The sequence below is a fragment of the Patagioenas fasciata genome, chromosome Z (genome assembly GCF_037038585.1).
Source record: "Patagioenas fasciata isolate bPatFas1 chromosome Z, bPatFas1.hap1, whole genome shotgun sequence".
NCBI classification, from domain to species: Eukaryota; Metazoa; Chordata; class Aves; order Columbiformes; family Columbidae; genus Patagioenas; species Patagioenas fasciata.
Genome location: NC_092560.1, coordinates 47,161,251 through 47,177,258, shown reverse-complemented (window position 1 = coordinate 47,177,258; position 16,008 = coordinate 47,161,251). Strand labels below are relative to the sequence as shown.

Genomic DNA, 16,008 nt, shown 5'->3' with positions numbered 1-16,008 from the left:
GGAAAGAAGGCTATTTTGCATAAAATAAAACCAAATTAATTATGAGTACTCTTATTCTATATACTATACATTAATGGGATGGCACAAGACTAGTTTAAAAAAAAAAAGTCTGTCAAAACTGAGGCTAGTGTAACTCCAGGAATAATCTTGAGGCCTAAAACATATAAGTATTATCTCTAAAACACCAGGAAGAAGTAAAACTACTTCTGCTCAGAGCCCAGTCTTTCCATGAAAGAAATGGTGCAACTGTGCTGTTGTAAACCCTTGTGTGATTTGTACCAGGAGAGGGAGTTATACCAATTCTTTGGGCTTTCCTTCTCCTGAATGTCTCTCTCCTTTGCACTCCTCAGAAATTGCAGATGGCATGGTGGTCTGTCTCTGAACTTCTTTCCACATACAGCATCAATTACTAGTCATTTCAAGTAAAAATTTGGCTAGAACACACATTCAGCATCCAAATGTCACCACACGATCTCTGTGCACTGCAGTACACTTTATGTAAATTAGAATGAGGCAGTGGGACATCACGTACCTTGATTGAATTCACAAGGATTTGCTTATGTGCATAAAAATAGAATCTACAATTTGTCAACTCCTGATCTTGTCTATAGCAACAGTGCAGTCATTATTTTCTAAATCTATACATTTTTGCCTTTGCAAGTACATAACATTAGGATAGTTAGCTTTAAACTTGTCTTAGGAAAAGCCATCATGACATTATGTGTGTGAAGAAGCAACATGTATGTAAGCAATTCCTGCACCAATTTCTACACCAGCACCCTAGTATAGCAGAGTAATCCAGCTGTATCATCCTAGTAAAGCAAGTATTTTACCAGTTTTCCAGTGGAAGGGCATAACTGAAACAGTTCATAAAGGAAAGCATTATTTGTTCCTATAATACAAAACTTAATGTTTGCTAAGAAATGTGCATTGGCTTTCTGATAGTTAGCAGTTCCTTGGTTTTGCTTAAGACAGTAAACAAGTCACCACAGTGGATTCAAGAAATTGTATTTGAAGAGCTGTATCATTTTTTTCATCTCAAATCTGTATTCCAAAATATTTCAAAGTTCTTAAAAAATAACATATACCATTCAGTTGTCTTCTGGACTTCAGCATAATTAGCTATGGAAAATCAGATCCATGAGGGGTTTACAATAAAATTATTTTTCATAGTTGCTTATTTCTATTAAATCAGGGATGTCAAATTTATTTTTCACTGTGGGCCACATCAGCCTCCTGGTTGCCTTCAAAGAGCCGAATGCAATTTTAGGACTTTAGATAATTTAGTAAATATTCCTGCATTTATACAGCCCCCAGTGTTAAATCAATTACAGTATCTAGTTCATCCAAGTCAGAAAGGAACCAAAGGCTACCTGGAATACTACTTCATGTAAGTGTCAGGGGAATTAAACAATTTATTAAATCTCTCCTTTCTTGGCTTAATTGCTTGCTGGATTTACATGCAGTCGGGGTAACAGGAATTATAAAGACATTTAATTTTATAAAAGACTACTAATAAATATTTGAAAGTAGATACTTATTGCTGAAAGATGGGGCATAACAGCTTAAACATAGTGCTGATTAATTTACCTGTGTGGCTCTCTGATTGGAGCTTGCTTGCATCTGACTAGCTCAGAGCACAAGCAGACACTGTGGGACGTGTCTGCCCTTGCCTCTGTAGTTTGTGAGTTCCAATGTGAAAAACCGCTTATCTGTTTTCCTGTGCTGTAAGTGACAAGACTGTTTGGCAAACCTAATTTTAAATTACATTGATTTTCTAAAGAATACCTCCCTGCTAATCAGAACTTAATGACTGCCCCAAGATAATTGCTGTTAACTGGTACAACTATTAACACTTTGTATACTGGCTCCAGACAAAAAGTGCTTTTCAATTCAGCCTGTGATTTTGATTGAAAGTCTTATTCTGTTTTGCTGGCTCTGTGATTAATATAATTTCTTATAGATGCAGTTCTTGGTGTTCAAATTATAAACAATTTTAAAATACATATTTTTAATATGACTGGAATGTTAAAATGGTGGTAAAACTGTGTACCAGGATAACTGAAGGACAAGTGAAAATTATACCACTTACTAGTATGAAGTGTTCAGGTTCCAGTATAGGTTGGGAAATTACATATTAGAGAGCAGTGTAGGGGAAAGGGACCTGGGGGTCCTGGTGGACAACAGGATGACCATGAGCCAGCACTGTGCCCTTGTGGCCAGGAAGGCAAATGGCATTCTGGGGTGTATTAGAAGGGGGGTGGTTAGTAGATCGAGGGAGGTCCTTCTTCCCCTCTACTCCGCCCTGGTGAGACCCCATCTGCAATATTGTGTCCAGTTCTGGGCCCCTCAGTTCAAGAAGGACAGGGAACTGCTGGAGAGGGTGAAGGGAGTGGAGCATCTCCCATATGAAGAAAGGCTGAGGGAGCTGGGGCTCTTTAGTTTGGGGAAGAGGAGACTGAGGGGTGACCTTATTAATGTTTATAAATATATAAAGGGTGGGTGCCACGAGGATGGAGACAGGCTCTTCTCAGTGGCAAACAATGATAGGACAAGGGGTAATGGGATCAAACTGGAACACAAGAGGTTCCACTTAAATTTGAGAAAAAAACTTCTTCTCAGTGAGGGTGACAGAGCACTGGAACAGGCTGCCCAGGGGGGTTGTGGAGTCTCCTTCTCTGGAGACATTCAAAACCCTCCTGGACATGTTCCTGTGTGACCTCACCTAGGTGCTCCTGCTCCAGCAGGGGGATTGGACTAGATGATCTTTTGAGGTCCCTTCCAATCCTAAACATACTGTGATACTGTTAGGAAACAAATCTATTAAAATAAATCTGTTGTTCATAATGTAAATAAAATGATCACTGAAAGAGAATCCTGAAACAGGAATATGTATCCATCAGTGTGTGAAGTTCATCATTTATTGTTATGACGTATTGCAAGAGTTTATAGATCTCTTATTAAAATGCTAGTCTTTTCACTAATTTAGCCTTCAAATTATTCCTTATGAGTATAGGAGGCCTCAGATTACATAAATTTCTTAAGAATCTGAATGTGGTTCTGTGGTAAGAGGTTTTATTTCATTATGAGGGAGACATGGTTATTATATTTTATTATTGCCTTCCGTAGGAATGTTTAAGTCATCAAAACCAATGACTACGAGTATTATTTTGTACACAACTACTATTTTCTGCCTGAATTTAATATTTTAAACACTAATTTTGAGGACCTCTATATACTGATTTGTGAAAGGTTTCTGATGTTCCATTGTATGTTTTAATGTTCTTTCCAGGCTCTCTTTGGTTCCTAGTAGTGGTCTTGGTTATGTTTTGAAGGATAGAAATGTGTTCACTTTACTGCTTAGAGACAAATGTATGCCAGTCACACGTAAAGAGGACTTGTAAACAATCTGATAGTCATTTTGGATCTTACCAAGTCAATGTGTTAATGCTTTGGATTTTTTACACCTCTATGGTGAGTGAAACTCACTCCTCAAGTTGTGATCTCTTAACCAGTATATGACAACTCCAGTCAACTTCACTCAGGGCCCAAGAGCATTTCAAACTGTAACAATAGCTCTCAGGACTACTTATACCACAAATATTGTAGTGATGTTTTCTCAGTAGTTCTTTTTGTTTGTCACAAATATGATTTTCCAGTGTTTTTAGAATTAAACCAAAACCCCAGAAGCTGTGTATGTATGTAGAAAAGACAATTATTTACCATAACTCAAGGATCTTTTATATCTTTTCTTACAGGTAGAAGGTTGCACAGCTTAATTCATAAACCTTAAGCTTGAATTTAAGTCAAAGAATGTAGGGATCAGTTGGATAAGAGAATAAATTTACAGGGTTTTGAACGGCTTAATTTCTAATTTGTTCTTGGTTGGTTGTTTGGTATGGTTTGGGTTGTTTGTTTTGTTTTTCGTAATGATTTTAAGCATTTAGATTTTGCATTATGTCATGGAAAGAGAGAACCCTTGGCTTGGTGAAATCATTGCACAGATGCAGAAGCCATCAAGATGATGGGCCTAAATTCAAAGTTATCAGTAGACATATCTATGTCTCAGTCATGCAGTTTTGTTACTTTTGAAGAAGAGGCTTCTTTGCAGAGAAACTTTCTACCACTAAATTGTGCACTTAAGTCATTTTTCTGGTCATATGTGTAGACCAGATGTGAAGCTGCATATGCAAGTACATGTTAGTAGGCAAATTTCCGCAGTTTCTGTAACCCAGATTGAGACTTGTTTCCTGATATTAATTGCTAAAATTTTAGCAACATTATAGTTACATCCTTTTCTTCTGGAGATTTGTTTAGCTTCTCAAGTAGGAAGGCATTTTTAGAAATTATAACTGTAAGAGGCAATCTTAGGTTTATTAGCCTCTGAACATAATGAACTTTGGGATGCTGGAATGATGATGTCCTCAACATCACAGCACTGAGCAAGCTGTAGTTGTTTATAAACATCTATGGCCTTGCAAGTCTGTTTTGTATTGTCAGTAGGTAGGTATGTTTTTAGTTATATTCTTGGTTTCTGAAATACTGTTTGATTGACTTGTTTATGTAAAATCAATTTCTGCTCTTCGCCTTTTTCTTGCACCTGATTGCACTGTAAATTTCATAGTGTGTGATATTAATTTCTTAATTTTAGAACCAAATGCAATAAAACTGAATTACACATCAGTCTATCAGAGAACAACATTCATAAAATATTGAGTAGATCAGGGGGGGTTGCTTGGCATAAGAATTTGTTAGATAATATTTTAAGGTTTAATGAATAAGCAGCTTTTCCCTAAAATAAGTATTTCTTTGGTTTTACATTTTCATGTCTTAGAGGGATCTAAATAATACTAATTTACAAAGTAAGAAGTGAAGAGATTTTATCTTTGGAGAGCTCTGATCCAGACTTGCATATTATCAAGGCTCTAATTATAGTCTTATTTCTTTATTCCTTGGCTATTGAACCCTTGCCTCATTTTGAGTAATAGCTTATTCTGAGTGTAAAAACTGTTCTTCTTTTTGGACGAATGTTTATATTTTAATATATTTGGAGGAAAATAATAAAAGAAATATCTATGTCCCTGTAACTTTCACAGTTAGATTTTGCATATCTTTTTGTTATTAAAATTAGTAGAATGAGCTGATAGAAGCCTGTTCAGTAACCTTGGGTTAAGAGATTTAAAAAGATCTTCTCTCTGCCTTGGCACCATGTCCAAGAGGTATCATGTTAGCTCCCTGGCAGATAGAGGTTAGTCCCCAGTTTTTTCGGGGCTCAATTACCTGTTTTGCTCTCTTCTGTCACTTGCTGCTTCTTTAAGTAACTTTGCTTTTCTTATTTACCAATATTATGCTGATGTGTTTAAGATTAGGCTTGTCTGCTGTCAAATTCAGCAACACTGTAAATAGAAAGACTTCCAAAGATAGATATGGCAATAATCTGATACAATTTTGATGGATTATTACAACAGAATTAACATGATTTTTCCTTGCTTTGTAGAAAAGGTTAATTTTATTTTGTTCTTTTAACCTTTTTCTTCGCTGTCATGTTTAACAAAGATTAAAATGTAAAATAATAAAGGCACAACTACTCTTATTTTTCCTTGCGTTCTAAATAAATCAGTTGTTGCTAACAATCATTTATTGTGTGGCCATCTACAGAGCAGAAGCTTGTGAGGTCATATAAAGTGTTTCTTCTGTCTCTGCAAGTTGATTTACACGGGGATGATCTATATTAAAACTAATTAGAATCACATATGCAAGTTACAGAAGGCAGACAAAAATATATAAATTCCATATTTGAGCTATATTTAGGTTTTTTTCCTCTGAATGAGATGTGTCATTACCTCATTCTTTCAGATCTTAGGTCATTTTAATATTTAAAAAAAAATGAGACTGTCAAACATTTTTTTGCCTTTCTTTTTCCTGTTTAACGGAAATAACTAAAGACTGGGAAGGTTTTCTATTCCCATTAGGAGAAAGTGAACAGTATTTTATTTAGACTCCAGGATGTCACTAAGAACAAGATTGAAGTCACTCAAGTCACTTGAAAAAACTTTAACCCTTAGAGCTGTCGCTATATGGATGGATTAAAGGATATAATTAAAAAGGGCCACACAGGCAAATACTTTTGTCCTTTGTTTCTAGAATTGAGTGACTGACTGCATTGAAAATTTCTTCTCAGACACTTCATTTCTTGCAGTCTTTTTTTGTTCAGACAAGCTTGTAAATATATACAAGCACCCTTATGGGAGGGGGGACAGAAACTACAACTTGCTTTCTTCACAGTTGAACTGTTTTTATTTGAAGCCAGAGAATGGCCAGCATCCTGAGATTTAACTATATAAGGATGCTGAAGGACACACATGCAGATATGTCTATGTGCAGATAATACAGATTTAACCCTGATGGCTTAAAAATTTGTGTAACTGAAGTAAGGGAAAATAAGGTAGCCTTCTATGTAATTTTGACTGTCTTGTGGTATTGTTAGACATTACTTGCTGGATTATATCTTTGATCAATTAATTGTCTCTTAGTAAGTAAAAATTATCAGAAATTATTTGAAAACTTGTAGAGTCATTAGATAAAATTTACAAAATATTTTTTCTAGATTCAGAATTTTTATTCAAAGTAGAAAGTATTTCATAATTTCAGTACTACGCTGAATTATATATGTGATAAGAATTAATAATAACTTCTTTTAATGGCAATGTCCATGCACTTTTTAACTACATCATTTTTCCTGATGTATCTAATGAACATACCGTCTAATAGGATAATGATTTTCTATTTATTCATTTATTCATGTTACTAATATTAGTAATGTAATCTCATTATTAGGAAGTATTTTTCTGGAATAAATAAAAAAATCTTTCTCATGGCCTAGTTAATCTTGGTAAGCCAGTTAACAAAGATGAGTTTCTTCTTCAAAATTATGTCTTACAGGAATAGAAGTAGTTTTCCACATACACACAGTGTGTTTAATGCTCTAAATCTTAACTAATTTTTCATAAAATAACCTGATGAAAATGTATAATTCTGAGGTTAGTTTATATTAGAATGCATGGTCATGGTGTAACTTCTGAAAGAAATATAAAGATCATGCTTGCTAATTTTCTTAGCAGAAAAGTTACAAGTTAAAAAGATAATCTAATCTGGAGATTCACCCTGTTTTTCTTCCATGTCGTCAGCAGTTACCATGTTATTTCTCTTCTTTCTTTGTGTATTCATGAATTAAGGCAACCTTTTCTTAATGACAAGCATTTCAAAAGTATTCTAAATACTAGGCTTCAGTTTTCAGGGGTTTAGAATTTATAGCAGTGGCAAAGGAATTATGATTAAGGTACTATGTCAGAGGCATGCTATTTCATTAGCAGTAGTGAAATTTTATTCTAGATTTTAGAAGAAGGCAGCAGAGAGGGGAGAAACAGATATGAAGGGCTATAGTTGAGTTATTGTAAGCTATAAGGATTAGGTGATCGCTTTTAAAATCTAAATTTGTCAGCATGAACAGTTAAATCAGATTGGGAGGTAATCTATTGGTGGTGGTAAGGGGATGAAAAACCTCCCTGAGGGTGTAGCTGTATTTTCCAAAAGTTATGACAAGATTAACAATACATATTTTTTCCAAAATTGACAAGTAATTTTGTGTATTGTAGGAGGGTTGATTTAAGAGGCATAGTAGATGATCGGGTAATTGATCTGAAAATTAAAGAGGAATATGTTGGATCAGATGAAATTCTTAGAATTTATCCTCTTTTAAAAATGTCTCAATACAGAGAATAGCACAATATTCATGTTAGCTGATCTGATGAACAGTGGTGCGTTTTACATTAATGGGACCGAAAATATATTTTATGAACGATATTTTTGAGTGATACACTATAAACAATGCAGTTGTAAATATAACATTAATATAGACTTGGCTGCAATATACAGTAATGTCCTATTTGACAAGACAGTTTTCGTATTAATTTTCTTGCTTGCAAGAAATCAAACAAGGAGATTAACACAAAAGAACTTGCGTTTCATTGCAAATTCATCATAGTTGTGACAAAGGAAACAAATGAGCTCTCTTCTCCTATACAAACTTCTCCAGCAACATACTGGAACACCAATGGCATGTAGCGTTTCATGACCTGATGAAATGTTGACTCCTGCAATAACCATTGAAGAAATATAGGCATGAATTTAGAATTATATTTTCATATCTTTTGTCCTCTTTACAGTGCATTTATACTTCTTCCCTAGAAAAAAAACTCTCAAAGCTTAAGTCTTGCAATAGAAAGTTTCCAAAGTTACACAGTAACTTTGTAATACTGAAATGGAAATTCACATTTGTATTATTTTGCAAAGGACTTGTCTGTGTATATTTCAAGCAACTCACATATTCAAAGACTTACGGGAATATTGATCTAAAAACATTCAATGTAAAATAATATTTTTCTCCAGTGTATATGTGGAGCCATATGCATTTTCAGTGAATTGTGTGGAACAATTCACAAAAGGAATAAATTGAGAAAGGGTGCATTACACTTGTGGATTGTGTGCTTGGTATTTAAAAATGATCTATTGTCTTTTAACTGTGATTTTACTGTACATGTCTTCCAGATGTGTGGAGGTGATTGCCAAAGAAGGTCGGAATCTGAAAGAGCTGTATTTAGTATCCTGTAAGATCACTGACTATGGTATGTAGTATACCTGTATCTTTTTTTCTGCGAAGATTGAGCTCTACCAGCTTTGTACAGGGACTCTTATATGTATAGAAATGTATAGATAAAAATTTTCAGAACCTTTATGCATAGAAGTTGAAAATGTATGAAAAGTGTTTGACATACTTAAAAATATCAGTTGCTAGAAGTATGAAAGTCAGTGTATGTATGAAAGTCAGTGTATGTGCTACAAAGCGTTCGTTATAGAACTGACAGTTACTGGGCAGACTGGGTAGAGCCTCCTTTGAAACGTCCTGGAGACCGGGAGAGCATTTGAGAGAAAATCCAAAAATACACGTGCATTTTTAGATGTTGTACAAGCATAACTAAGTAATTATAAGTGTGGATTGATTGCCTGTTATAGGCCATAACATTTGAATGAATTTGATGATCCTGTAAAAATGCTGTTCTGCTAGAAAAGCACATTAGGAGTTAGTCTTTCTGTCTGATGGGCCACATAAAGGGACAGAATTTGTATTTAGTATAGTAAAACTTCTTAGCACTTGAGTGTGTTTGCAAAGGCTTCTTTGTTTTATCTTTTTTATTTTTTCTTCAAATAAGATACTGACCTCAAATGAGACATTTAGTTCTGCAATGAGGCCAAATTCTCAAACGTCTATCTCCAATTTACATGCCTAAATTTTAGTAGGATTTATAAATATCTGTAAGATGTGCATCTCAGGTTTTCTGATTATTTTGTTTCTCATTCACTCTGGCTTTCATTTTAACTTTTTTACTCTGTAGCCTTTATGAAGGATTACTATGTCAAAGTGATAAATTACCTTTCCAGTGGTCACAAACTCATTCTTTTATTTTCCTCTGCAGATTTTGCACTTCACTGGGGTTTGCATGGGTACATTCAAGGGTATGTTGATTTGCAGAGTTCAGCTTGCCTCATGTCCGCAGTATTTTAACATGAGCTCACAATACAGCTTTAGCTTTGGGCCATGGCAGAGGAGACACACCTTGGACCTGCACCACTGTTTTCTCTAGTTTGTGCATGTTTGTACTTCTGTGTGCGGAACAGATCCTGCCACAGTTGAAAACATAGATTTTCTTGGCTTGATACCGCTTGACTAAGATGTATTTGTGAATTTGGGAAATGCAGCCTGTCTACTGGAAATTAAAGGAGGGGAGTTGTCTGTGGAACACAAAGTGACAATGAAGATGCTTCTTGTCACTGCTATAGGGTCAGAGGTGCAGGACCTCAGCTGGAAGTGAAACTGTCCATTTGTGTGTTACAGATCTACTAGCTGTGCTTTTGTCCCTTTTGATTTCAATAACCCATGTAGAAAGAATTATCATGGGAGTAATGGAATCCACATCTTGAGGATCACTAGTTTCTGAAGCTGATTTTACCTTTCATTGGCTGGGGTACTTGAGACGAAAACTGGATTTCTCCCAAAAGTAGGAAAACATGCACAGAACCTGAAGCAAAAAAAAATGATGATAGGGAAAGTCTTGCTTATGAGAGAATGGAGAAAGGGGAAAGGAATTGTCCATGGCTAGATAAAAAGTGGGAAGTGTGTTCCATAGAATGAATTAATTCCATCCAGCCTGAGCTCCTGTTGATTTCTGTGGACTAAGAATCACCTGTCATGAATGTACTGGATTCCACAGTCATTCAACATTATTGCAGTCAGTTACTGGGACTTTGAGAACATTTTCAGTTGATAGTGTTGATACTAGGTTTTACTGTTCACTTAAAAATGTGTCTATTTATGCTAATAAGGATCAGTAAGACATCCAGCAAAACAGCTGTGGTACTGACTGATTTTTGATACATTATTAAGACTAATTGATTATCATCATAATCTTGAACATATCTCAATATACCAGGCTGGCAAATATATTCATCTGATTGTGATATCTGAGCTGAAAATGCAAAATAACCTGGAGTAAAGTAGAATTTATAAGCATAGATTATGCTTTGTAAGGAAGTCAAAATTATGCCTTAGATTAAAAATGTGATAGCAAGTGAATATTAATTAGGTTAACAAGGGTGTTGCAGAGTGAAGCAAAGCTTCCCCCTTTTCCTTTCTTCCTTTTTAATTTATTTCCTCATACTTCAGTGTAAGACTTTCTCACATTTGTTTGTGGTGCTGTTAGGTTAAAAAGGGAGCTCCTTACAGTGCTGCAAGCTCTATTTGTTGTTGAACTTTATCAAACCAGCTGCCTCTCCTCTATAAAGGAAAATGAGCAGCCATTATCTCCCTTAGAGGCTTTTCAAGCCCTCCTGTCCTCTGCACTTTTGTATCTGCAGCAAGTAGAGGAAATCAGCTGAGAAACATATGCCAGATTTCTTGTGGGATCATTCAGATTGTTCAGGCTCCACCAAAAACCAGGTAAGTAGTGTCTGAAGCTCTGTGAGGCTGTGACTGGGAAAGACCATACAGCATACTGTGCTTTTTTGTTTGATAATCCTGAGAGTGAAACATAATTGTCCTTGGTTTGGAAATTAAAATCTTGAGACCAGTCTTAAATGGTAACTGTACACAATTTCATTGAGTATTTTAAGCATACACAGAGCTGGCAACCAGATTTCTTGCAACTTGATGGAGTGCAGCTGCAGATTTTAAAAGCCTTCTTTGAAACTGTTCAACAACAATTTTTGATGGTACAGCGATTAGTGGAGTTTTGATGTCTGGGTCAACATCATAATTGCTTAGAAATTCACTGTAAAAAAATAAGTAATGTTGCTAACGTCCAACAAAATTTGTAATCATTTGAGATGTTAATTAAGCAATAATAATAATAATAATTGCAGTAAATAAATAAAATAATTACAGCAAAAACTGTTATTGTTGGCCTGTAATTAATGCTATAGGTATACATGTGTGAGATAATTTAATGTACTCTAGCGAAGGCTATGAAGTGTGAACTTCGTCATTTTATTAACTTAATTCCTTAGTTTTCCAATGTCTGCAATAAGACAGTATGCAAAACTACCAGAAATACATGCTGTCTGCAATAAGCTTTCTTTTAATCACACTAAAATACTGAAGTTTATTTTGAAGCCTAAGAGATTAATTAAAAAGCCTTGCACCCTGATAATGTAGCCATAGGCAGCGTTACTTTCTCTGACATTGTGCTGCCCAGTTTTGTTACATTATATAAAAACACAGACAGAAGAGGATTCAAAGACGAATTCAAGTATGTGTACATACTAAGAGTTGTTAACTTGTGAGGAAAAAAAAATGTTCTGTTTCATTTACAGTACAAAATGATTAATTTTATATTTTTTGTATACAATGAGGTTTTTTTTGTTTACTTAAAAAATAATTCTAGACTTATATCTTCATTTATGTTTGTCTAGCATGATTTTCTAAAATTCCATTTTCAATTAGTGATGTTTGTTACATGGTAACATATTAGAATGCTTAAAATGAGTTTTAAAGTTTCTTTCCATCCAGTTAAATTCTAAATTATCACTAGAAAAATTCTAAATTATCACTAGAATTTACCTATACTGACGAGAGAGACTGAGTTAGTATAATCTTTGAGATAAACAACTGTTTGCCCAAGAACACAGACAGAGTGAAGTTAAAGATGACATTAGTTCTTCATATCATTTTGCCCATTTGATAAACAATAGTTAATTAAGCATGGATTATCAGTGTTGTCTTTGAATTTCCTGCCTTTTGTTGGTTTGTGTCACAATGTTAACTTTACTTGAACATAGGCAGTTTTGTATTGAAGCTTTTACTAAGAACTAGTAAGAAACCTAGGCTTTCTCAGATATGGGGAGATGTGTCAAAAAAATTAGGCTGATGTGAAGATCTATAGCAGTGAGCTAGGGCAGCGAGCACACAGAGAATTGTGTAACTGTCTTCTCAATTTTATGCTCTAGTTCTGGGTTTTATTGATATCCTTAGTTCTGGGAATTTGTTTTAAGTAAATTATTACTTATAAAGTTTATAGTGGTGCGGAGTCCTTTGCACTCTGAAACACAAAAGTGAGATTCTGTGTTCAGAGATTAAAAGTTTTGATGAAACTAGCTTGAGAAAAAGAACTGGATGTTTTAAGCGCCTGATTTTGCAATAGTGTTAAGTGTAAATTTACTAAGAATTACTTAAAAATCACGTTCTTACCAGTAATGAAAGATAAAAGTCTCCAATTCTTTACTTCCACTTCAGACCGGTGTTTTTTGTCTGTATGTGCATAAAGTCATGTCAAGACAAGCTTTAAATTTTAGGCCTCCACTAAGCTGGGAGTGGGAGGGGAGAAAAAGTTTGGAGCTGTTCAAAGTCAGCACTTCGTACAGCTACACCAAGAGAAATCACTTAAGAAATTTCCAAAAAGACAAATTTCCCAAACTGTCATTAATAGGAGTGTGGTTAGCACAGTTTGAGGAGTATGTTTATATCATAACAATTCTTGCCAGGTAACCTGTGAAGATGACGGTTGTCTCCATAGTTGTCTTGTAGAATTTCCATTACCTAGTAGTTCTCGATTTTACCTAACTTAAAAAGTCTCTATTTCTAGCTGTAAAATAATTGCACAAATCTTTTCAGATGAAATGGTTGGCGTAAGGACCCGAGATGAACTGTGGTATTTTGCTGATATCTGTCAGAATTAATATTGGAAAAGAGTTCCCTAGATATGTAGCCCTTCTGTTTTCTAGAATTATGGCTATTCCTTTTTCGTAATGATTCTTTTCATCATTTACTGATACGTTTACAGCCTCTGAGGGTACATGATTTTTTAAAAGCTTTTCTTCTGTGAGAATGTTTGCTGAAGCAAAAAATGAGTATCAGCAAACGGGAATTGAATTATATATTTTTTTTATTTTAAAATGTTATAGTTGGGACATAGCTTTTACAGGTAGATTTCTGGAGGAATAAGGTAGTGTTTATACTAAGTCAAGTCCAACTGTCACAAGATGGAACATAACTGTAAGTTGCATATTTTTTCTTCATAACTGGATTACGGATTCTTTTCTGAGAAGCGAGTTACAGTTAACAATGTTAAAATAGTTTTCCAAGATTCTGTTAAACTCTAATGTTCTAAAATTCAGGCTACATATGCTTTCTATTTTGAAATAGAATATTTTAATTATGAAGGTATCAGGTCTGCTTACTAAATATTACAGATGAGTCCCATGAGAGTCGCTCAAGTTTTCTCTACTATGTTTGGCATTTGTCATGTAAATCATAATGAATAAGCATGCTATGTGGTTTTCCTCACAAAGGAATGTTTCATTTCTGCTTCTCACTTGGATTAGCAAATCTCTCTAACGCTTGACCTCACTGAAGCGATTTTTTCCTAATTTTAGCCTTTAAGATCTATTTTTAAAACACCATGTCTTTTGTACAGTATTACTCAGAAGGGAAATAATACTTTTTTTGTAGGATAAATCCAGCACATACGGATAGACAGAATGGAGCAGGTAGTGAATACATTTTTGAGTTAAGAAGATTTCATCCTCACACATTACTGGTTTGCAATCTCTTTCTTAATTTATTACATTCGATTAAATATAGCTTTCAATTTCTTTTTCAAAACTATTTTGAATTGCTGCTGTCTTGAGTTCCAAGTTGCCCATATTCTCAGAATCAGTCTTTCCCCTATTGTTTTCTTATCCTGTGCATATTTGTTTCTCTTTTGTGCTCTTTTAATGACCCAATGCATGCAAACAGTGATCACACTGAGAACTATGTTTATGGTTGTAGGGAAGTGTACAGGTAATCTTCTAAGGACCAGGGCCTCTGTTACCTTCTTTAGTGGTTATGTATGTTATATATATATGGATGTTTGTATATATATAAAATAGTGGTATTATATTATCTAATTACTTTATTTATTGCTGTATACATGTGAAAGAAAAACAATATATGTATTGCTTTCTTATAAACTTATCATGCTTTCCACAAAAGCATTTTCTCTCTGCTTTTTATTCTGTAACTTAATTATACAAAAATCTAAACTCACTGAAGTAAATCAGCAGTATTTTTGATGTTTAGTGCCAAATTTTGAGGTTCTTTGCTTACTTTTAAGGTTCCTTGTTTGTAGATAAGCTGCAACTTTAACTCCAGTAGTCTATGAAAATTAATTACCTGAAGAATAAGTAGGTGGGAAGCGATCTGTACCCTGTTGCAAGCATTGATGATACTTACTTTGACAAAATCTCTAGCAGCTAGTGAAAGTGGTTTTATTTGCTTTTATATTAAAACATTAATTCTTTCAGAATTCTGAAGCAAATGTTTCTATAGAAACTCTGGTAATCATAAGGATCAGTGGAAGCTTATTCTAGCAATAGGGATGAGTTACAGAGTTTTATGTAGTTTAACAAAGCAGCAGTACACAGCATAACTTACTATCCCTTCCTCCATTTAAATGACGTTACGGTTTATGTTGGAGTGTGCAGTGAAGCTATGGAGTCTCTTCATGTGTTCCAAAACCTCTGTACCTTTCCCTCTAGCTACGAGAAAAATTATATAGAGCTTTTGTAAGGATGTTTTTCAGCTTGTTTGTTTCGATTTTTTATATTCCTTTGATATTGTTGTTTTAGTTTGGAGTAGTTGTTCACATACTGCCTTGCATGTAGTGACACCTAACTTTATTTCCTTAAGGGATCCTGATGACAGTGAAACCAAGAGGATAATAATGTGAGGAAAGATAGCTGTATATTCATGTGTTTTTAAATTAGAACCCTATCAGAGGATATCATCTTTAGTTCTCTTAAGAGTGTTCAAGGAGTGCACTTTAGGGCTAACTTTAGTCACCCATCTGGAGTTTTCAGTAGAAATTGTTAATAAGAAAAAGTCAAATTAAAACTTTATTAGAAGTAATCCCTGAAGCAGAAAAGAGCCCTTGAACTATCTGTAAACGCTATATACAATTCATAACTATTAAAAAAAAAAAGGCATAAGTTTCAGCAGTATTCCTATTGTCATGAAAATTCCATGCAGTTTTCTTTGAAAGTTGATTTGACCTACCACCATGCATCTTCAAGACCCATACAGTGAGATAAATTACTCCAATAGCATATTTCTCCATAAGCAGATAGTTTCAAATCCTTTGTCCTATAGTGCACAATAAAGGATTTTCTCGTTGTGCAATGAGATAAGACAAATTTCCAAACTATTTTTGTCATACTAGAAGGTGAATCGTCTCATTTAACCTGTACCCTCAAAAATAATGTAGTATAGTAGCAGAAACTGGATATAGATGCACTTTTGAATCATCAAGATGAACAGAGCAGAACCTATGATTTGTACACAGTTTGTTCCCAGGTGATTGTTCTAAATGTGGAAAATGGAGATATGTTGTGCTTTGTGTTTGCATTCCCTTGTACAGA

The 16,008-nt window shown here is 34.6% G+C and overlaps 1 protein-coding gene across 4 annotated transcripts in view; it reads left to right on the top strand.

Annotated features, from left to right (window-relative positions):
* FBXL17 (F-box and leucine rich repeat protein 17) overlaps nucleotides 1–16,008 on the top strand; it is a 380,831-nt gene that overhangs the window by 189,467 nt on the left and 175,356 nt on the right. For 2 of the 4 annotated variants that reach the window (XM_065861735.2, XM_065861734.2), the window contains one exon: nucleotides 8,608–8,684. The exons of the other annotated variants lie outside the window; for them this stretch is intronic. In XM_065861735.2, the coding sequence (XP_065717807.1) occupies nucleotides 8,608–8,684 (77 nt within the window). The remainder of the gene's footprint in view (nucleotides 1–8,607; nucleotides 8,685–16,008) is intronic. 4 annotated transcript variants of the gene reach the window in all.